At 41.2% G+C, this 24,380-nt stretch overlaps 1 protein-coding gene across 3 annotated transcripts in view; it reads left to right on the top strand.

The window, feature by feature from the left end:
• ZMYM3 (zinc finger MYM-type containing 3) overlaps positions 1–24,380 on the top strand; it is a 486,348-nt gene that overhangs the window by 246,562 nt on the left and 215,406 nt on the right. For all 3 annotated transcript variants that reach the window (XM_053699094.1, XM_053699093.1, XM_053699092.1), the window contains exons 11-12: positions 14,099–14,249; positions 14,457–14,629. In XM_053699094.1, the coding sequence (XP_053555069.1) occupies positions 14,099–14,249; positions 14,457–14,629 (324 nt within the window). The remainder of the gene's footprint in view (positions 1–14,098; positions 14,250–14,456; positions 14,630–24,380) is intronic.

The raw sequence follows: 24,380 nt of genomic DNA, 5'->3' as shown, positions 1-24,380 counted from the left end.
AGATGATTCTCAGACAGAAGGAAATGAGGGTTTAACATCTAGCTCTCCCCAAGTGTCACAACCAGTAACGCCCGCACAAGTGACGCCTAGTACCTCTAGTGAGTCAAATTCATTTACTTTATAAGACATGGCCACAGTTATGAATACAACCCTCACAGAGATTTTATCCAAACTGCCTGGTTTACAAGGAAAGCGTGACAGCTCTGGGTTAAGAACAAATGCTGAGCCGTCTGACGCTTTAGTAGCCGTATCCGATATACCCTCACAATGTTCTGACGTTAGGTGTAAGGGATTTGTTATCTGAGGGAGAAATTTCTGACTCAGGAAAGACGCTCCCTCAGACAGATTCTGATATGACGGCCTTTAAATTTAAGCTTGAACACCTCCGCTTATTGCTCAGGGAGGTATTAGCGACTCCAGATGATTGTGACCCTATAGTGGTCCCAGAGAAATTGTGTAAAATGGACAAATACTTAAAGGTTCCTGTTTACACTGATGTTTTTCCAGTACCTAAGAGGATTGTGAATATTGTTACTAAGGAGTGGGATAGACCATGTATTCCGTTCGCTCCCCCTCCTGTTTTTAAGAAAATGTTTCCCATATCTGACACCATGCGGGACTCGTGGCAGACAGTTCCTAAGGTGGAGGGAGCTATTTCTACTCTAGCTAAGCGTACAACTATACCTATCGAAGATAGTTGTGCTTTCAAAGTTGCTATGGATAAAAAATTAAAGGGTCTCCTGAAGAAAATTTTTGTTCATCAAGGTTTTCTTCTCTAACCTATTGCGTGCATTGTTCCTGTAACTACTGCAGCTGCTTTCTGGTTCGAGGCTCTAGAAGAGGCTCTTCAGATGGAGACTCTATTAGAGGATATTATGGACAGAATTAAGGCCCTTAAGTTGGCTAATTCTTTCATTACAGATGCCGCTTTTCAATTGGCTAAATTAGCGGCAAAGATTTCAGGTTTTGCCATTTTAGCACGCAGGGCATTATGGCTTAAGTCCTGGTCTGCTGATGTGTCATCAAAATCTAAACTTTTGAACATTCCTTTCAAAGGAAAGACCCTATTCGGGCCTGCACTGAAAGAGATTATTTCAGACATCACTGGAGGGAAAGACCATGCCCTCCCTCAGGATAGAACAAATAAAATGAGGACCAAACAAAATAATTTTCGTTCCTTTCGGAACTTCAAAGGTGGTCCCGCTTCAGCTTCCCCTGCTGCAAAGCAAGAGGGGAATTTTTCCCAATCCAAGTCAGTCTGGAGGCCTAACCAGGCTTGGAACAAGGGTAAACAGGCCAAGAAGCCTGCAGCTGCCTCTAAGACAGCATGAAGGGGTAGCCCCCGATCCGGGACCGGATCTAGTAGGGGGCAGACTCTCTTCTCTTCGCTCAGGCTTGGGCAAGAGATGTTCACGATTCCTGGGCCTTAGAAATTGTGTCCCAGGGATATCTTATGGACTTCAAAGACTCTCCCCCAAGGGGGAGATTTCACATTTCTCAATTGTCTGCAAACCAGACAAAGAGAGAGGCGTTCTTACGCTGTGTAGAAGACCTACATACCATGGGAGTAATCCACCCAGTTCCAAAAGCGGAACAAGGGCTAGGGTTTTACTCCAACCTGTTTGTGGTTCCCAAAAAAGAGGGAACTTTCAGACCAATCTTGGATCTCAAAATTCTAAACAAATTCCTCAGAGTTCCATCATTCAAGATGGAGACTATTCGGACTATTCTACTGTTGATCCAGGAGGGTCAATATATGACTACCGTGGACTTAAAGGATGCGTATCTACACATCCCTATTCACAGAGATCATCATCAATTCCTCAGATTCGCCTTTCTGGACAGGCATTACCAGTTCGTGGCCCTTCCCTTCGGGTTGGCCACGGCTCCCAGAATTTTCACAAAGGTGCTAGGGTCCCTTTTGGCTGTTCTAAGACCACGGGGCATAGCAGTGGCGCCTTATCTAGACGACATCTTGATTCAGACGTAGACTTTCCAGCTAGCCAAGTCTCACACGGACATCGTTTTGGCTTTTCTGAGATCTCACGGGTGGAAGGTGAACATAAAAAAGAGTTCTCTCTTCCCTCTCACAAGAGTTTCCTTCCTAGGGACTCTGATAGACTCGGTAGAAATTAAAATATTTCTGACGGAGGTCAGAAAATCAAAACTCTTAACCACTTGCCGAGCTCTTCATTCCATTCCTCAGCCATCAGTGGCTCAGTGTATGGATTTAATCGGACTCATGGTAGCGGCAATGGACATAGTTCCTTTTTTTCCGCCTACACCTCAGACCACTGCATCTATGCATGCTCAAACAGTGGAATGGGGATTATGCAGATTTATCTCCTCAACTGCATCTGGACCAGGAGACCAGAGATTCTCTTCTCTGGTGGTTGTCTCAGGACCACCTGTCTCAGGGAATGTGTTTCCGCAGGCCAGAGTGGCTCATAGTAACGACAGATGCTAGGCTGGGGTGCAGTCTAGAACTCTGTGAAAGCACAGGGCTTATGGTCTCGGGAGAAGACTCTACTCCCAATAAACATTCTAGAACTGAGAGCGATATTCAATGCGCTCCAGGCGTGGCCTCAGCTAGCTGCAGCCAAATTCATCAGATTTCAGTCGGACATCACCACGACTGTAGCTTATATCAATCATCAAGGAGTTCTCTAGCGATGATTGAGGTAACCAAAATAATTCAATGGGCGGTGGATCACTCTTGCCATCTCTCAGCAATCCATATCCCAGGGGTAGAGAACTGGGAGGCGGATTTCCTAAGTAGTCAGACTTTTCATCCGGGGGAGTGGGTTTTCCATCCGGAGGTATTTGCTCAGCTGACTCGGCTATGGGGCATACCAGAATTGGATCTGATGGCGTCCCGTCAGAATGCCAAACTTCCTCGTTACGGGTCCAGGTCCCGGGATCCCCAGGCGGTACTGATAGATGCTCTAGCAGTACCCTAGTCCTTCAATCTGGCCTATGTATTTCCACCGTTTCCTCTCCTCCCACGTCTGGTTGCCAGAATCAAGCAGGAGAGAGCTTTGGTGATTCTGATAGCACCTGCGTGGCCGTGCAGGACTTGGTATGCAGACCTAGTGGACATGTCATCGGTTCCACTGTGGACTCTGCCAATGAGGCAGGACCTTCTAATCCAAGGTCCATTCACGCATCCAAATCTAATTTCTCTGCGTCTGACTGCTTGGAGATTGAACACCTGATTCTATTAAAGCGTGGTTTCTCTGAGTCGGTCATTGATACCCTGATTCAAGCTAGAAAGCCTGTCACCAGGAAGATTTATCATAAGATTTGGCGCAAATATTTTTATTGGTGTGAATCCAAGGGTTACTCATGGAGTAAGATTAGTATTCCTAGAATATTGTCTTTTCTCCAAGAAGGATTGGAGAAGGGATTATCAGCTAGTTCCTTAAAAGGACAAATATCTGCTTTGTCTATTCTTTTACACAAACGTCTGGCAGATGTCCCAGACGTTCAAGCATTTAGTCAGGCCTTGGTCAGGATCAAGCCTGTATTTAAACCTGTTGCTCCGCCATGGAGCCTAAACTTAGTTCTGAAAGTTCTTCAAGGGGTTCCGTTTGAACCTATGCATTCCATAGATATTAAGCTTCTATCTTGGAAAGTTTTGTTTTCTTCTGTTATGTGTGATCAGTCCACGGGTCATCATTACTTCTGGGATATTATCTGCTCCCCTACAGGAAGTGCAAGAGGATTCACCCAGCAGAGTTGCTATATAGCTCCTCCCCTCTACGTCACCTCCAGTCATTCTCTTGCACCCAAAGACTAGATAGGAGGTGTGAGAGGACTATGGTGATTATACTTAGTTTTTAGAACTTCAATCAAAAGTTTGTTATTTTACAATAGCACCGGAGCGTGTTATTACCTCTCTGGCAGAGTTTGAAGAAGAATCTACCAGAGTTTTTCTTATGATTTTAACCGGAGTAGTTAAGATCATATTGCTGTTTCTCGGCCATCTGAGGGAGGTAAAAACTTCAGATCAGGGGACAGCGGGCAGTTGAATCTGCATTGAGGTATGTAGCAGTTTTTATTTTCTGAATGGAATTGATGAGAAAATCCTGCCATACCGTTATAATGAACATGTATGTATACTATACATTTTAGTATTCTGGGGATGGTATTTCACCGGAATTACTCTGTAAAAGTACATTAAACCTTTTAATAGGTATTTTTCATGTTAAACGTTTTTGCTGGAATGTAGAATCGTTTGCATTAATGAGGTACTGAGTGAATAAATATTTGGGCATTATTTTTCCACTTGGCAGTTTGCTTGTTTTAATTATGACAGTTTCGTTTCTCTCTCACTGCTGTGTGTGAGAGGGAGGGGCCGTTTTTGGCGCTCTTTGCTACGCATCAAAAATTTCCAGTCAGTTACTCTTGTATTTTCTGCATGATCCGGTTCATCTCTAACAGAACTCAGGGGTCTTCAAACTTCTTTGAAGGGAGGTAGATTCTCTCAGCAGAGCTGTGAGACTTATATAGTGACTGTGATTTAAAACGTTGCTCTGTAAATTTTTATGTTTAAAATTTAATTGTGTTAATTTACTAATGGGAACAAACCTTTGCTAAAGATATTTCGCTGGGCAGAGTCTCACTCTTGCCACCTGTCAGCAATCCACATCCCGGGAGTGGAGAACTGGGAGGCGGATTTCTTGAGTCGCCAGACTTTTCATCCGGGGGAGTGGGAACTTCATCCGGAGGTCTTTGCCCAAATACTTCAACGTTGGGGCAAACCAGAGATAGATCTCATGGCGTCTCGCCAGAACGCCAAACTTCCTCGCTACGGATCCAGATCCAGGGATCCGGGAGCGGTTCTGATAGATGCTTTGACAGCACCTTGGAACTTCAGGATGGCTTATGTGTTTCCACCCTTCCCGCTGCTTCCTCGATTGATTGCCAAAATCAAACAGGAGAGAGCATCAGTGATTCTAATAGCACCTGCATGGCCACGCAGGACTTGGTATGCAGATCTAGTGGACATGTCATCCTGTCCGCCTTGGTCTCTACCTCTAAGACAGGACCTTCTGATACAGGGTCCATTCAAACATCAAAATCTAACTTCTCTGAAGCTGACTGCTTGGAAATTGAACGCTTGATTTTATCAAAACGTGGTTTTTCTGAGTCGGTTATTGATACCCTGATACAGGCTAGGAAGCCTGTTACTAGAAAGATTTACCATAAAATATGGCGTAAATACCTATACTGGTGTGAATCCAAAGATTACTCCTGGAGTAAGGTTAGGATTCCTAGGATATTGTCCTTTCTACAAGAAGGTTTAGAAAAGGGTTTATCGGCTAGCTCATTAAAGGGACAGATCTCAGCTCTGTCCATCTTGTTACATAAGCGTCTGTCAGAAAATCCAGACGTCCAGGCATTTTGTCAGGCTTTAGCTAGGATCAAGCCTGTGTTTAAAACTGTTGCTCCGCCATGGAGTTTAAACTTAGTTCTTAACGTTTTACAGGGCGTTCCGTTTGAACCCCTTCATTCCATTGATATAAAATTGTTATCTTGGAAAGTTCTATTTTTAATGGCTATTTCCTCGGCTCGAAGAGTCTCTGAATTATCAGCCTTACATTGTGATTCTCCTTATCTGATCTTTCATTCAGACAAGGTAGTTCTGCGTACTAAACCTGGGTTCTTACCTAAGGTAGTCACTAACAGGAATATCAATCAAGAGATTGTTGTTCCATCCTTGTGTCCAAATCCTTCTTCAAAGAAGGAACGTCTTCTACACAATCTGGATGTAGTTCGTGCCCTCAAGTTCTACTTGCAGGCAACTAAGGATTTTCGACAAACGTCTTCCCTGTTTGTCGTGTACTCTGGTCAGAGGAGAGGTCATAAGGCTTCGGCTACCTCTCTCTCCTTCTGGCTTCGTAGCATAATTCGTTTAGCCTATGAGACTGCTGGACAGCAGCCTCCTGAAAGAATTACAGCTCATTCTACTAGAGCTGTGGCTTCCACTTGGGCCTTTAAGAATGAGGCCTCTGTTGAACAGATTTGCAAGGCTGCAACTTGGTCTTCGCTTCATACTTTTTCCAAATTTTACAAATTTGACACTTTTGCTTCTTCGGAGGCTATTTTTGGGAGAAAGGTTCTTCAGGCAGTGGTTCCTTCTGTATAATGAGCCTGCCTATCCCTCCCGTCATCCGTGTACTTTTGCTTTGGTATTGGTATCCCAGAAGTAATGATGACCCGTGGACTGATCACACATAACAGAAGAAAACATAATTTATGCTTACCTGATAAATTCCTTTCTTCTGTTGTGTGATCAGTCCACGGCCCGCCCTGTTTTTTAAGGCAGGTAAACATTTTTTAAATTATAATCCAGTCACCACTACACCCTTGGCTTCTCCTTTCTCGTTGGTCTTTGGTCGAATGACTGGAGGTGACGTAGAGGGGAGGAGCTATATAGCAACTCTGCTGGGTGAATCCTCTTGCACTTCCTGTAGGGGAGCAGATAATATCCCAGAAGTAATGATGACCCGTGGACTGATCACACAACAGAAGAAAGGAATTTATCAGGTAAGCATAAATTATGTTTTTAGTAGCTATCTCTTCGGCTCGAAGAGTTTATCTGCTTTACAGTGTGACTCACCTTACCTTGTTTTCCATGCAGATAAGATGGTTTTCCGTACCAAACCTGGGTTTCTTCCTAAGGTTGTTTCTAATAGGAATATCAATCAGGAGATTGTTGTTCCTTCACTGTGTCCTAATCCTTCATCAAAGAAGGAACGTCTGTTGCACAATCTTGATGTGGTTTGTGCTTTAAAGTTCTACTTACCAGCAACTAAAGATTTCCGTCAAACATCTTCATTGTTTGTTGTTTATTCGGGTAAGCGGAGAGGTCAAAAGGCTACGGCTACCTCTTTCCTTTTGGCTGAAAAGCATCATCCGTTTGGCTTATGAGACTGCTGGCCAGCAGCCTCCTGAAAGAATTACTGCTCATTCTACTAGAGCAGTGGCTTCCACATGGGCTTTTAAAAATGAGGTTTCTGTTGAACAGATTTGTAAGGCGGCGACTTGGTCTTCGCTTCATACTTTTTCCAAATTTTACAAATTCGATACTTTTGCTTCTTCGGAGGCTATTTTTGGGAGAAAGGTTCTACAAGCAGTGTTGCCTTCCGTTTAGGTACCTGTCTTGTCCCTCCCTTCATCCGTGTCCTAAAGCTTTGGTATTGGTATCCCACAAGTATGGATGAATCCGTGGACTCGATACATCTTACAAGAGAAAACATAATTTATGCTTACCTGATAAATTTATTTCTCTTGTGATGTATCGAGTCCACAGCCCGCCCTGTTTATATAAGACAGGCAGTATATTTTTATTTAAAAAACTTCAGTCACCACTGCACCCTATAGTTTCTCCTTTTTCTTCCTAGCCTTCGGTCGAATGACTGGGGGGTGGAGCTAAGGGAGGAGCTATATAGACAGCTCTGCTGTGGGTGCTCTCTATGCCACTTCCTGTAAGGAAGGAGAATATCCCACGAGTATGGATGAAATCCGTGGACTCGATACATTACAAGAGAAATAAATTTATCAGGTAAGCATAAATTATGTTTTCTCCATTTTCCTTTAGTCGATACTTAAAGGTACACTGAACCCAAATTGTTTCTTTTGTAATTCAGAAAGAGCATGCAATTTTAAACAACTTTCTAATTTGCTCCTATTATCAATTTTTCTTCATTCTCTTGCTATCTTTATTTGAAAAAGGCATCTAAGCTTTTTTTGGTTTCAGTACTCTGGACAGCACTTTCTTCTGTTATGTGTGATCAGTCCACGGGTCATCATTACTTCTGGGATATTATCTGCTCCCCTACAGGAAGTGCAAGAGGATTCACCCAGCAGAGTTGCTATATAGCTCCTCCCCTCTACGTCACCCCCAGTCATTCTCTTGCACCCAAAGACTAGATAGGAGGTGTGAGAGGACTATGGTGATTATACTTAGTTTTTATAACTTCAATCAAAAGTTTGTTATTTTACAATAGCACCGGAGCGTGTTATTACTTCTCTGGCAGAGTTTGAAGAAGAATCTACCAGAGTTTTTCTTATGATTTTAACCGGAGTAGTTAAGATCATATTGCTGTTTCTCGGCCATCTGAGGGAGGTAAAAGCTTCAGATCAGGGGACAGCGGGCAGTTGAATCTGCATTGAGGTATGTAGCAGTTTTTATTTTCTGAATGGAATTGATGAGAAAATCCTGCTATACCGTTATAATGACATGTATGTATACTCTACACTTCAGTATTCTGGGGATGGTATTTCACCGGAATTACTCTGTAAAAGTACATTAAACCTTTTAATAGGTATTTAATTCATGTTAAACGTTTTTGCTGGAATGTAGAATCGTTTGCATTTCTGAGGTACTGAGTGAATAAATATTTGGGCATTATTTTTCCACTTGGCAGTTTGCTTGTTTTGATTATGACAGTTTCGTTTCTCTCTCACTGCTGTGTGTGAGGGGGAGGGGCCGTTTTTGGCGCTCTTTGCTACGCATCAAAAAATTTCCAGTCAGTTACACTTGTAATTTCTGCATGATCCGGTTCATCTCTAACAGAACTCAGGGGTCTTCAAACTTCTTTGAAGGGAGGTAGATTCTCTCAGCAGAGCTGTGAGATTTATGTAGTGACTGTGTTTTAAAACGTTGCTCTGTGATTTTTATGTTTAAAATTTAATTAGTGTTGCTTTACTAATGGGAACAAACCTTTGCTAACAAGTTGTGTTGTTTTTAAAGAGTGATGCTATAACTGTTTTTCAGTTCATTATTTCAACTGTCATTTAATCGTTTAGTGCTTCTTTGAGGCACAGTACGTTTTTGTTAAATAAGATTGTAACCAAGTTGCATGTTTATTGCTAGTGTGTTAAACATGTCTGATTCAGAGGAAGATACCTGTGTCATTTGTTCCAATGCCAAGGTGGAGCCCAATAGAAATTTATGTACTAACTGTATTGATGCTACTTTAAATAAAAGCCAATCTGTACAAATTGAACAAATTTCACCAAACAGCGAGGGGAGAGTTATGCCGTCTAACTCGCCTCACGTGTCAGTACCTGCGTCTCCCGCCCGGGAGGTGCGTGATATTATGGCGCCTAGTACATCTGGGCAGCCATTACAGATAACATTACAAGATATGGCTACTGTTATGACTGAAGTTTTGGCTAAGTTACCAGAACTAAGAGGCAAGCGTGATCACTCTGGGGTGAGAACAGAGTGCGCTGATAATTCTAGGGCCATGTCTGATACTGCGTCACAGCTTGCAGAGCATGAGGACGGAGAGCTTCATTCTGTAGGTGACGGTTCTGATCCAAGCAGATTGGATTCAGATATTTCAAATTTTAAATTTAAATTGGAAAACCTCCGTGTATTACTAGGGGAGGTCTTAGCGGCTCTTAACGATTGTAACACTGTTGCAATACCAGAGAAAATGTGTAGGTTGGATAAATACTTTGCGGTACCGGCGAGTACTGACGTTTTTCCTATACCTAAGAGATTAACTGAAATTGTTACTAAGGAGTGGGATAGACCCGGTGTGCCGTTCTCACCCCCTCCAATATTTAGAAAGATGTTTCCAATAGACGCCACCACACGGGACTTATGGCAAACGGTCCCTAAGGTGGAGGGAGCAGTTTCTACTTTAGCTAAGCGCACCACTATCCCGGTGGAGGATAGCTGTGCTTTTTCAGATCCTATGGATAAAAAATTAGAGGGTTACCTTAAGAAAATGTTTGTTCAACAAGGTTTTATATTGCAACCCCTTGCATGCATCGCGCCAATTACGGCTGCGGCAGCATTTTGGATTGAGTCTCTGGAAGAGAACCTTAGTTCCGCTACGCTGGACGACATTACGGACAGGCTTAGAGTCCTTAAACTAGCTAATTCATTCGTTTCGGAGGCCGTAGTACATTTAACCAAACTTACGGCTAAGAATTCAGGATTCGCCATTCAGGCACGTAGGGCGCTGTGGCTAAAATCCTGGTCGGCTGATGTAACTTCTAAGTCCAAATTACTTAATATACCTTTCAAGGGGCAAACTTTATTTGGGCCCGGTTTGAAAGAAATTATCGCTGACATTACAGGAGGTAAGGGCCACGCTCTACCTCAAGACAAAGCCAAAGCTAAGGCTAGACAGTCTAATTTTCGTCCCTTTCGGAATTTCAAAGCAGGTGCAGCATCAACTTCCACTGCACCAAAACAGGAAGGAGCTGTTGCTCGTTACAGACAAGGCTGGAAACCTAACCAGTCCTGGAATAAGGGCAAGCAGGCCTGAAAACCTGCTGCTGCCCCTAAGACAGCATGAACCGAGGGCCCCCGATCCGGGACCGGATCTAGTGGGGGGCAGACTCTCTCTCTTCGCCCAGGCTTGGGCAAGAGATGTCCAGGATCCCTGGGCGCTAGAGATCATATCTCAGGGATACCTTCTAGACTTCAAATTATCTCCCCCACGAGGGAGATTTCATCTGTCAAGGTTGTCAACAAACCAAATAAAGAAAGACGCGTTTCTACGCTGTGTACAAGATCTATTATTAATGGGAGTGATCCATCCGGTTCCGCGGTCGGAACAAGGACAAGGGTTTTACTCAAACCTGTTTGTGGTTCCCAAAAAAGAGGGAACTTTCAGGCCAATCTTGGATTTAAAGATCCTAAACAAATTCCTAAGAGTTCCATCGTTCAAAATGGAAACTATTCGGACAATCTTACCCATGATCCAAAAGGGTCAGTACATGACCACAGTGGATTTAAAGGATGCTTACCTTCACATACCGATTCACAAAGATCATTACCGATATCTAAGGTTTGCCTTCTTAGACAGGCATTACCAGTTTGTAGCCCTTCCATTCGGATTGGCTACGGCTCCAAGAATCTTCACAAAGGTTCTGGGTGCCCTTCTAGCGGTTCTGAGACCGCGAGGAATTTCGGTAGCTCCGTACCTAGACGACATTCTGATACAAGCTTCAAGCTTTCAAACTGCCAAGTCTCATACAGAGTTAGTTCTGGCATTTCTAAGGTCGCATGGATGGAAAGTGAACGAAAAGAAGAGTTCTCTCTTGCCTCTCACAAGGGTTCCATTCTTGGGGACTCTTATAGATTCTGTAGAAATGAAGATTTATCTGACAGAAGACAGATTAACAAAGCTTCTAAATGCATGCCGTGTCCTTCATTCCATTCAACTCCCGTCAGTAGCTCAATGCATGGAGGTGATCGGCTTAATGGTAGCAGCAATGGACATAGTACCCTTTGCACGCCTACATCTCAGACCGCTGCAATTGTGCATGCTGAGTCAGTGGAATGGGGATTACTCAGATTTGTCCCCCACTCTGAATCTGGATCAAGAGACCAGAAACTCTCTTCTATGGTGGCTTTCTCGGCCACATCTGTCCAGGGGGATGCCGTTCAGCAGGCCGGACTGGACAATTGTAACAACAGACGCCAGCCTTCTAGGTTGGGGCGCTGTCTGGAATTCTCTGAAGGCTCAGGGACAATGGAGTCAGGAGGAAAGTCTCCTGCCAATAAACATTCTGGAATTGAGAGCAGTTCTCAATGCCCTTCTAGCTTGGCCCCAGTTAAAGACTCGGGGGTTCATCAGGTTTCAGTCGGACAACATCACGACTGTAGCTTACATCAACCATCAGGGAGGGACAAGAAGCTCCCTAGCAATGATAGAAGTATCAAAGATAATTCGCTGGGCAGAGTCTCACTCTTGCCACCTGTCAGCAATCCACATCCCGGGAGTGGAGAACTGGGAGGCGGATTTCTTGAGTCGCCAGACTCTTCATCCGGGGGAGTGGGAACTTCATCCGGAGGTCTTTGCCCAAATACTTCGACGTTGGGGCAAACCAGAGATAGATCTCATGGCGTCTCGCCAGAACGCCAAACTTCCTCGCTACGGATCCAGATCCAGGGATCCGGGAGCGGTTCTGATAGATGCTTTGACAGCACCTTGGAACTTCAGGATGGCTTATGTGTTTCCACCCTTCCCGCTGCTTCCTCGATTGATTGCCAAAATCAAACAGGAGAGAGCATCAGTGATTCTAATAGCGCCTGCATGGCCGCGCAGGACTTGGTATGCAGATCTAGTGGACATGTCATCCTGTCCGCCGTGGTCTCTACCTCTAAGACAGGACCTTCTGATTCAGGGTCCATTCAAACATCAAAGTCTAACTTCTCTGAAGCTGACTGCTTGGAAATTGAACGCTTGATTTTATCAAAACGTGGGTTTTCTGAGTCGGTTATTGATACCCTGATACAGGCTAGGAAGCCTGTTACCAGAAAGATTTACCATAAAATATGGCGTAAATACCTATACTGGTGTGAATCCAAAGATTACTCCTGGAGTAAGGTTAGGATTCCTAGGATATTGTCTTTTCTACAAGAAGGTTTAGAAAAGGGTTTATCGGCTAGCTCATTAAAGGGACAGATCTCAGCTCTGTCCATCTTGTTACACAGGCGTCTGTCAGAAAATTCAGACATCCAGGCCTTTTGTCAGGCTTTAGCTAGGATCAAGCCTGTGTTTAAAACTGTTGCTCCGCCATGGAGTTTAAACTTAGTTCTTAACGTTTTACAGGGTGTTCCGTTTGAACCCCTTCATTCCATTGATATAAGATTGTTATCTTGGAAAGTTCTATTTTTAATGGCTATTTCCTCGGCTCGAAGAGTCTCTGAGTTATCAGCCCTACATTGTGATTCTCCTTATCTGATCTTTCACTCAGACAAGGTAGTTCTGCGTACTAAACCTGGGTTCTTACCTAAGGTTGTCTCTAACAGGAATATCAATCAAGAGATTGTTGTTCCATCCTTGTGTCCAAATCCTTCGTCAAAGAAGGAACGTCTTCTACACAATCTGGATGTAGTTCGTGCCCTCAAGTTCTACTTGCAGGCAACTAAAGATTTTCGCCAAACTTCTTCCCTGTTTGTCGTTTATTCTGGACAGAGGAGAGGTCAAAAAGCTTCTGCTACCTCTCTCTCTTTTTGGCTTCGTAGCATAATACGTTTAGCCTATGAGACTGCTGGACAGCAGCCTCCTGAAAGAATTACAGCTCATTCCACTAGAGCTGTGGCTTCCACTTGGGCCTTTAAGAATGAGGCCTCTGTTGAACAGATTTGCAAGGCTGCAACTTGGTCTTCGCTTCATACTTTTTCCAAATTTTACAAATTTGACACTTTTGCTTCTTCGGAGGCTATTTTTGGGAGAAAGGTTCTTCAGGCAGTGGTTCCTTCTGTATAATGAGCCTGCCTATCCCTCCCGTCATCCGTGTACTTTTGCTTTGGTATTGGTATCCCAGAAGTAATGATGACCCGTGGACTGATCACACATAACAGAAGAAAACATAATTTATGCTTACCTGATAAATTCTTTTCTTCTGTTGTGTGATCAGTCCACGGCCCGCCCTGTTTTTTAAGGCAGGTACATATTTTTTAAATTATAATTCAGTCACCACTACACCCTTGGCTTCTCCTTTCTCGTTGGTCTTTGGTCGAATGACTGGAGGTGACGTAGAGGGGAGGAGCTATATAGCAACTCTGCTGGGTGAATCCTCTTGCACTTCCTGTAGGGGAGCAGATAATATCCCAGAAGTAATGATGACCCGTGGACTGATCACACAACAGAAGAAAAGAATTTATCAGGTAAGCATAAATTATGTTTTTTTATTGGTGGATGATTTTATCCAACAATCAGCAAGGACAACCCAGGTTATTCACCAAAAATGGGCCGGCATCTAAACTTACATTCGTGCATTTCAAATAAAGATACCAAGAGAATGAAGAAAATTTGATAATAGGAGTAAATTAGAAAGTTGCTTAAAATTTCATGCTCAATCTGAATCACAAAAGAAAATTTGGGTACAGTGTCCCTTTAACAGCTTTGCTGTGGTGCTCTTTGCCTCCTCCTGCTGGCCAGGAGTGATATTCCCAACAGTAATTGATGATTCCGTGGACTCACCGTGTCTAGAAATAAATTTATCAGGTAAGCATAAATTTTGTTTTTCATAATATTTTCTTATACATTTTGTTTTATGAAGCTGTAGGAACAAATGTACAAATTTGTCACACTTTTTTATATATGTCTGATAGGACCATGTATACCAGTTCTGCTGTAAAGATTGCTGTGATGATTATAAGCGTCTGCATGGTGTGGTATCGCAGTGTGAGTACTGCAAGCAAGAAAAGCTGCTTCATGAAAAAATACGCTTCTCAGGTGTTGAGAAAAACTTCTGCAGTGAAGGTAAGAGCCAGTTTAGCTTGGTATAATATGCTCAGTAAACGGTTGTGTAATATGTGGGACAGCTATATAAACATAAAGACCATTTCTTTAGTAATGGATTACTATTGTAAACTGGTATGTAATATTATAAAATATAGGATTTGTGGATATTGTTAACATTTAACTATACGTTATTTGCAATTATGTGGCCATCTCATTCCTTTGTAGGCTGTGTGCTGCTATACAAACAGGACTTCACCAAGAACCTTGGTCTTTGCTGTATCACTTGCACTTACTGCTCACAGACTTGCCAACGAGCCGTCACTGAAGAGCTAGATGGCAGCACTTGGGATTTCTGCAGTGAGGACTGCAAGAGCAAATACCTTCTGTGGTATTTTAAGGTTTGTAAGCAGGGTGCATGTGTTGAATTCAAGTGGCACAGGGAAGGATTGGTAGAGAAAGGTGGGAATAAAATATATCACAAAGTGGTATAAGGCTTGTTAAGAACGTAACAGTTATTGAAACGTTCAAAAAGTGCTACATATAATAAAAAAATAAAATAAAAAAAAGCATTATGGTATGTCTGACTTGTTTCAGCAAAACAGCTGTACTCAGACATAATTCTTTAATTGACACAACATTTTTAATGACATAAAACCTTTTCGATTGGTTAAAATTTGTTGTATTGAGACGACAAACTAATATAAAATGTATTCTAAAGTGTTTATTGCAAGGGAAATACAGATTATCATTAGACTTATGTTAACGCATCGTTCACTAAATCCTATAATGTCAATTGATCACAATACTCCAAATCGTTAGGTTTGATGTTCATAGATATTTAACACCAAATCCTATTTATAGAATAGCAAAAAGAATAGGTGACAAGACATTTTGAAACGTGAATTTTATAAATCTCAAATTTTCGGAAACCATAACCTTTATAGACTTTAAAAATTAGTGATTGTAAATCCTAGCCAAGCTGGATAGCCTGCACGGCTATTGGCTACGAGGTGGAAGCATCGCCTCTCAGCAAAAGTGTTCTGCCATGGACTGCCTGAGCAGTTCAGTGCGGCGAACGCTTAAACAAATTAAGGAGCTTTCAGCATGAAGTATTTTTCTTCATAAACGGAAAGATTCTGTCAGTATATGGCCGGGTTATAATACAATATATTTAATAATTATTCTTTAAAATAAACCCCCAATAAAATGCATATACAAAACAATAAAATTAATGTAAATTCCTAAATTCTTTATTTCTTTCATGTAATTAGCAAGAGTCCATAAGCTAGTGACGTATGGGATATACATTCCTACCAGGAGGGGCAAAGTTTCCCAAACCTTAAAATGCCTATAAATACACTCCTCACCACACCCACAAATCAGTTTTACAAACTTTGCCTCCTATGGAGGTGGTGAAGTAAGTTTGTGCTAGATTCTACGTTGAATGTCAGAGGGATGTGAGGAGAGTATTGCCTATTTGAATGCAATGATCTCCTCCTACGGGGTCTATTTCATAGGTTCTCTGTTATCGGTCGTAGAGATTCATCTCTTACCTCCCTTTTCAGATCGACGATATACTCTTATATATACCATTACCTTTACTGATTCTCGTTTCAGTACTGGTTTGGCTTTCTACAAACATGTAGATGAGTGTCCTGGGGTAAGTAAGTCTTATTTTCTGTGACACTCTAAGGTTGGGCACTTTTTTATAAAGTTCTAAATATATGTATTCAAACATTTATTTGCCTTGACTCAGGATGTTCAACATTCCTTATTTTCAGACAGTCGGTTTCATATTTGGGATAATGCATTTGAATCAATCATTTTTTCTTACCTTAAAAAATTTGACTTTTTCCCTGTGGGCTGTTAGGCTCGCGGGGGCTGAAAATGCTTCATTTTATTGCGTCATTCTTGGCGCAGACTTTTTTGGCGCAAAATTTTTTTCTGTTTCCAGCGTCATACGTGTCGCCAGAAGTTGCGTCATTTTTGACGTTCTTTTGCGTCAAAAGTGTCGGCGTTCCGGATGTGGTGTCATTTTTGGCGCCAAAAGCATTTAGGCGCCAAATAATGTGGGCGTCTTATTTGGCGCTAAAAAAATATGGGCGTCACTTTTGTCTCCACATTATTTAAGTCTCATTTTCTTTCATGTAATTAACAAGAGTCCATGAGCTAGTGACGTATGGGATATACATTCCTACCAGGAGGGGCAAAGTTTCCCAAACCTTAAAATGCCTATAAATACACCCCTCACCACACCCACAAATCAGTTTTACAAACTTTGCCTCCGATGGAGGTGGTGAAGTAAGTTTGTGCTAGATTCTACGTTGATATGCGCTCCGCAGCAAGTTGGAGCCCGGTTTTCCTCTCAGCGTGCAGTGAATGTCAGAGGGATGTGAGGAGAGTATTGCCTATTGAATGCAGTGATCTCCTTCTACGGGGTCTATTTCATAAGGTTCTCTGTTATCGGTCGTAGAGATTCATCTCTTACCTCCCTTTTCAGATCGACGATATACTCTTATATTTACCATTTCCTCTACTGATTCTCGTTTCAGTACTGGTTTGGCTTTCTACAAACATGTAGATGAGTGTCCTGGGGTAAGTAAGTCTTATTTTCTGTGACACTCTAAGCTATGGTTGGGCACTTTATTTATAAAGTTCTAAATATATGTATTCAAACATTTATTTGCCTTGACTCAGAATGTTCAACTTTCCTTATTTCCAGACAGTCAGTTTCATATTTGGGATTATGCTTTAATTATCATATTTTTCTTACCTCAAAAAATTTGACTTTTTTCCCTGTGGGCTGTTAGGCTCGCGGGGGCTGAAAATGCTTCATTTTATTGCGTCATTCTTGGCGCGGACTTTTTTGGCGCAAAAATTCATTTCCGTTTCCGGCGTCATACGTGTCGCCGGAAGTTGCGTCATTTTTTTGACGTTATTTTGCGCCAAAAATGTCGGCGTTCCGGATGTGGCGTCATTTTTGGCGCCAAAAGCATTTAGGCGCCAAATAATGTGGGCGTCTTATTTGGCGCCAAAAAAATATGGGCGTCGCTTTTGTCTCCACATTATTTCAGTCTCATTTTTCATTTGCTTCTGGTTGCTAGAAGCTTGATGTTTGGCATTTTTTTCCCATTCCTGAAACTGTCTTATAAGGAATTTGATCTATTTTGCTTTATATGTTGTTTTTTCTCTTACATATTGCAAGATGTCTCACGTTGCATCTGAGCCAGAAGATACTACAGGAAAACCTCTGCCTGCTGGATCTACCAAAGCTAAGTGTATCTGCTGTAAACTTTTGGTAGCTATTCCTCCAGCTGTTGTTTGTATTAAATGTCATGACAAACTTGTTAATGCAGATAATATTTCCTTTAGTGATGTACCATTGCCTGTTGCAGTTCCCTCAACATCTAAGGTGCAGAATGTTCCTGATAACATAAGAGATTTTGTTTCTGAATCCATAAAGAAGGCTTTGTCTGTTATTTCTCCTTCTAGTAAACGTAAAAAGTCTTTTAAATCTTCTCTCTCTACAGATGAATTTTTAAATGAACACCATCATTCTGATTCTTTGGACTCTTCTGGTTCAGAGGATTCTGTCTCAGAGATTGATGCTGATAAATCTTCATATTTATTTAAGATGGAATTTATTCGCTCTTTACTTAAAGAAGTACTAATTGCTTTAGAAATAGAGGATTCTAGTCCTCTTGATACTAATTCTATTCGTTTGGATAAGGTTTTTAAAGCTCCTGCGGTTATTCCAGAAGTCTTTCCTGTTCCTAATGCTATTTCTGCAGTAATTGCTAAGGAATGGGATAGATTGGGTAATTCATTTACTCCTTCTAAACGTTTTAAGCAATTATATCCTGTTCCGCCTGACAGATTAGAATTTTGGGACAAAATCCCTAAAGTTGATGGGGCTATTTCTACCCTTGCTAAACGTACTACCATTCCTACATCAGATGGTACCTCGTTTAAGGATCCTTTAGATAGAAAAATTGAATCTTTTCTTAGAAAAGCTTATCTATGTTCAGGTAATCTTCTTAGACCTGCTATATCATTGGCTGATGTTGCTGCAGCTTCAACTTTTTGGTTGGAAACTCTAGCGCAACAAGTAACAAATCGTGATTCTCATGATATTATTATTCTTCTCCAGCATGCTAATAATTTCATCTGTGATGCCATTTTTGATATTATTAGAGTTGATGTTAGATTTATGTCTCTGGCTATCTTAGCCAGAAGAGCTTTATGGCTTAAGACTTGGAATGCTGATATGGCTTCTAAATCAACTCTACTTTCCATTTCTTTCCAGGGAAACAAATTATTTGGTTCTCAGTTGGATTCTATTATTTCAACTGTTACTGGTGGGAAAGGAACTTTTTTACCACAGGATAAAAAGTCTAAAGGTAAAAACAGGGCTAACAATCGTTTTCGTTCCTTTCGTTTCAACAAAGAACAAAAGCCTGATCCTTCGTCCTCAGGAGCAGTTTCAGTTTGGAAACCATCCCCAGTCTGGAATAAATCCAAGCCTGCTAGAAAGGCAAAGCCTGCTTCTAAGTTCACATGAAGGTACGGCCCTCATTCCAGTTCAGCTGGTAGGGGGCAGGTTACGTTTTTTCAAAGAAATTTGGATCAGTTCTGTTCACAATCTTTGGATTCAGAACATTGTTTCAGAAGGGTACAGAATTGGTTTCAAGATGAGACCTCCTGCAAAGAGATTTTTTCTTTCCCATGTCCCAGTAAATCCAGTGAAAGCTCAAGCATTTCTGAATTGTGTTTCAGATCTAGAGTTGGCTGGAGTAATTATGCCAGTTCCAGTTCCGGAACAGGGGATGGGGTTTTATTCAAATCTCTTCATTGTACCAAAGAAGGAGAATTCCTTCAGACCAGTTCTGGATCTAAAATTATTGAATCGTTATGTAAGGATACCAACGTTCAAGATGGTAACTGTAAGGACTATATTGCCTTTTGTTCAGCAAGGGAATTATATGTCCACAATAGATTTACAGGATGCATATCTGCATATTCCGATTCATCCAGATCATTATCAGTTCCTGAGATTCTCTTTTCTAGACAAGCATTACCAATTTGTGGCTCTACCGTTTGGCCTTGCTACAGCTCCAAGAATTTTCACAAAGATTCTCGGTGCCCTTCTGTCTGTAATCAGAGAACAGGGTATTGTGGTATTTCCTTATTTGGACGATATCTTGGTACTTGCTCCGTCTTTACATTTAGCAGAGTCTCATACGAATCGACTTGTGTTGTTTCTTCAAGATCATGGTTGGAGGATCAATTTACCAAAAAGTTCTTTGATTCCTCAAACAAGGGTAACCTTTCTGGGTTTCCAGATAGATTCAGTGTCCATGACTTTGTCTTTAACAGACAAGAGACGTCTAAAATTGATTACAGCCTGTCGAAACCTTCAGTCTCAATCATTCCCTTCGGTAGCCTTATGCATGGAAATTCTAGGTCTTATGACTGCTGCATCGGACGCGATCCCCTTTGCTCGTTTTCACATGCGACCTCTTCAGCTCTGTATGCTGAACCAATGGTGCAGGGATTACACGAAGATATATCAATTAATATCTTTAAAACCGATTGTTCGGCACTCTCTGACGTGGTGGACAGATCACCATCGTTTAATTCAGGGGGCTTCTTTTGTTCTTCCGACCTGGACTGTAATTTCAACAGATGCAAGTCTCACAGGTTGGGGAGCTGTGTGGGGATCTCTGACGGCACAAGGAGTTTGGGAATCTCAGGAGGTGAGATTACCGATCAATATCTTGGAACTCCGTGCAGTTTTCAGAGCTCTTCAGTTTTGGCCTCTTCTGAAGAGAGAATCGTTCATTTGTTTTCAGACAGACAATGTCACAACTGTGGCATACATCAATCATCAAGGAGGGACTCACAGTCCTCTGGCTATGAAAGAAGTATCTCGAATTTTGGTTTGGGCGGAATCCAGCTCCTGTCTAATCTCTGCGGTTCATATCCCAGGTGTAGACAATTGGGAAGCGGATTATCTCAGTCGCCAAACGTTGCATCCGGGCGAATGGTCTCTTCACCCAGAGGTATTTCTTCAGATTGTTCAAATGTGGGGGCTCCCAGAGATAGATCTGATGGCCTCTCATCTAAACAAGAAACTTCCCAGGTATCTGTCCAGATCCCGGGATCCTCAGGCGGAGGCAGTGGATGCATTATCACTTCCTTGGAAGTATCATCCTGCCTATATCTTTCCGCCTCTAGTTCTTCTTCCAAGAGTAATCTCCAAGATTCTGAGGGAATGCTCGTTTGTTCTGCTAATAGCTCCGGCATGGCCTCACAGGTTTTGGTATGCGGATCTTGTCCGGATGGCATCTTGCCAACCATGGACTCTTCCGTTAAGACCAGACCTTCTGTCTCAAGGTCCTTTTTTCCATCCGGATCTGAAATCCTTAAATTTAAAGGTATGGAGATTGAACGCTTGATTCTTGGTCATAGAGGTTTCTCTGACTCCGTGATTAATACTATGTTACAGGCTCGTAAATCTGTATCTCGAGAGATATATTATAGAGTCTGGAAGACTTATATTTCTTGGTGTCTTTCTCATCATTTTTCTTGGCATTCTTTTAGAATACCGAGAATTTTACAGTTTCTTCAGGATGGTTTAGATAAGGGTTTGTCCGCGAGTTCTTTGAAAGGACAAATCTCCGCTCTTTTTCACAGAAAGATTGCTATTCTTCCTGATATTCATTGTTTTGTACAAGCTTTGGTTCGTATAAAACCTGTCATTAAGTCAATTTCTCCTCCATGGAGTTTGAATTTGGTTTTGGGAGCTCTTCAAGCTCCTCCGTTTGAACCTATGCATTCATTGGACATTAAATTACTTTCTTGGAAAGTTTTGTTCCTTTTGGCCATCTCTTCTGCTAGAAGAGTTTCTGAATTATCTGCTCTTTCGTGTGAGTCTCCTTTTCTGATTTTTCATCAGGATAAGGCGGTGTTGCGAACTTCTTTTGAATTTTTACCTAAAGTTGTGAATTCCAACAACATTAGTAGAGAAATTGTGGTTCCTTCATTATGTCCTAATCCTAAGAATTCTAAGGAGAAATCATTGCATTCTTTGGATGTTGTTAGAGCTTTGAAATATTATGTTGAAGCTACGAAATCTTTCCGTAAGACTTCTAGTCTATTTGTTATCTTTTCCGGTTCTAGGAAAGGCCAGAAAGCTTCTGCCATTTCTTTGGCATCTTGGTTGAAATCTTTAATTCATCTTGCCTATGTTGAGTCGGGTAAAATTCCGCCTCAAAGAATTACAGCTCATTCTACTAGGTCAGTTTCTACTTCCTGGGCGTTTAGGAATGAAGCTTCGGTTGACCAGATCTGCAAAGCAGCAACTTGGTCCTCTTTGCATACTTTTACTAAATTCTACCATTTTGATGTATTTTCTTCTTCTGAAGCAGTTTTTGGTAGAAAAGTTCTTCAGGCAGCGGTTTCAGTTTGAATCTTCTGCTTATGTTTTTTGTTAAACTTTATTTTGGGTGTGGATTATTTTCAGCAGGAATTGGCTGTCTTTATTTTATCCCTCCCTCTCTAGTGACTCTTGTGTGGAAAGATCCACATCTTGGGTAGTCATTATCCCATACGTCACTAGCTCATGGACTCTTGTTAATTACATGAAAGAAAACATAATTTATGTAAGAACTTACCTGATAAATTCATTTCTTTCATATTAACAAGAGTCCATGAGGCCCACCCTTTTTTGTGGTGGTTATGATTTTTTTGTATAAAGCACAATTATTCCAATTCCTTATTTTATATGCTTCGCACTTTTTTTCTTATCACCCCACTTCTTGGCTATTCGTTAAACTGATTTGTGGGTGTGGTGAGGGGTGTATTTATAGGCATTTTAAGGTTTGGGAAACTTTGCCCCTCCTGGTAGGAATGTATATCCCATACGTCACTAGCTCATGGACTCTTGTTAATATGAAAGAAATGAATTTATCAGGTAAGTTCTTACATAAATTATGTTATTTATTGCTTCTGGTTGCTAGAAGCTTGTTCACTGGCATTTTTTTCCCATTCCTGAAACTGTCATTTAAGGAATTTGATCAATTTTGCTTTATATGTTGTTTTTTCTATTACATATCGCAAGATGTTCCACGTTGCAACTGAGTCAGAAGATACTTCAGGAAAATCGCTGCCCGGTGCTGGAGCTACCAAAGCTAAGTGTATCACTTTTGGTATCTGTTCCTTCAGCTGTTGTTTGTATTAAATGTTATGACAAACTTGTTAATGCAGATAAAATTTCCTTTAGTACTGTTACATTACCTGTTGCTGTTCCGTCAACATCTAATACTCAGAGTGTTCCTGATAACATAAGAGATTTTGTTTCTAAATCCATTAAGAAGGCTATGTCTGTTATTTCTCCTTCTAGTATACATAAAAGTCTTTTAAAACTTCTCTTTTTTCAGATGAATTTTTAAATGAACATCATCATTCTGATACTGATAATGGTTCTTCTGGTTCAGAGGTTTCTGTCTCAGAGGTTGATGCTGATAAATCTTTGTTTCTTTCATGTAATTAGCAAGAGTCCATGAGCTAGTGACGTATGGGATATACATTCCTACCAGGAGGGGCAAAGTTTCCCAAACCTCAAAATGCCTATAAATACACCCCTCACCACACCCACAATTCAGTTTTACAAACTTTGCCTCCGATGGAGGTGGTGAAGTAAGTTTGTGCTAGATCAGGCAGCGGTTTCAGTTTGAATCTTCTGCTTATGTTTTTCGTTAAACTTTATTTTGGGTGTGGATTATTTTCAGCAGGAATTGGCTGTCTTTATTTTATCCCTCCCTCTCTAGTGACTCTTGTGTGGAAAGATCCACTTCTTGGGTAGTCATTATCCCATACGTCACTAGCTCATGGACTCTTGCTAATTACATGAAAGAAAACATAATTTATGTAAGAACTTACCTGATAAATTCATTTCTTTCATATTAGCAAGAGTCCATGAGGCCCGCCCTTTTTTTGTGGTGGTTATGATTTTGTATAAAGCACAATTATTCCAATTCCTTATTTTATATGCTTTCACACTTTTTTATCACCCCACTTCTTGGCTATTCGTTAAACTGAATTGTGGGTGTGGTGAGGGGTGTATTTATAGGCATTTTGAGGTTTGGGAAACTTTGCCCCTCCTGGTAGGAATGTATATCCCATACGTCACTAGCTCATGGACTCTTGCTAATATGAAAGAAATGAATTTATCAGGTAAGTTCTTACATAAATTATGTTATTTGTTCAAGATGGAATTTATTCGTTCTTTATTTAAAGAAGTATTAATTGCATTAGAAATAGAGGATTCTGGTCCTCTTGATACTAAAACTAAACGTTTAAATAAGGTTTTTAAATCTCCTGTAGTTATTCCAGAAGTGTTTCCTGTCCCTGATGCTATTTCTGAAGTAATTTCCAGGGAATGGAATAATTTGGGTAATTCATTTACCCCTTTTAAAACGTTTTAAGCAATTATATCCTGTGCCATCTGACAGATTAGAGTTTGGGACAAAATCCCTAAGGTTAATGGGGCTGTCTCTACTCCTGCTATATTTTTAGCGGATGTTGCTGCAGCTTCAACTTTTTGGTTAGAAGCTTTAGCGCAACAAGTAACAGATCATAATTCTCATAGCATTTTTATTCTATAACATGCTAATTATTTTATTTGTGATGCCATCTTTGATATCATTAGAATTGATGTCAGGTATAGGTCTCTAACTATTTTAGCTAGAAGAGCTTTATGGCTTAAAACTTGGAATGCTGATATGTCTTCTAAGTCAACTTTGCTTTCCCTTTCTTTCCAGGGTAATAAATTATTCGGTTCTCAGTTGGATTCTTTTATCTCAACTGTTACTGGAAGGAAGGGAACTTTTTTACCACAGGGTAAAAAATCTGAGGTAAATTTAGGTCTAATAATTGTTTTCGTTCCTTTCATCACAACAAGGAACAAAAGCCTGATCCTTCATCCTCAGGAGTGGTATCAGTTTGGAAACCTTCTTCACTTTGGAATATATCCAAGCCTTATAGAAACCCAAAGCCAGCTCCTAAGTCCCCATGAAGGTGCGGCCCTCATTCCAGCTCAGCTGGTATGGGGCAGTTTACGTTCTTTTCAAAGAAATTTGGATCAAT

This window comes from Bombina bombina, chromosome 1 (assembly GCF_027579735.1).
Source record: "Bombina bombina isolate aBomBom1 chromosome 1, aBomBom1.pri, whole genome shotgun sequence".
In the NCBI taxonomy this organism is placed as follows: Eukaryota; Metazoa; Chordata; class Amphibia; order Anura; family Bombinatoridae; genus Bombina; species Bombina bombina.
The sequence above is the reverse complement of the archived record's forward strand: the minus strand, read 5'-3'. Positions and strand labels throughout refer to the sequence as shown.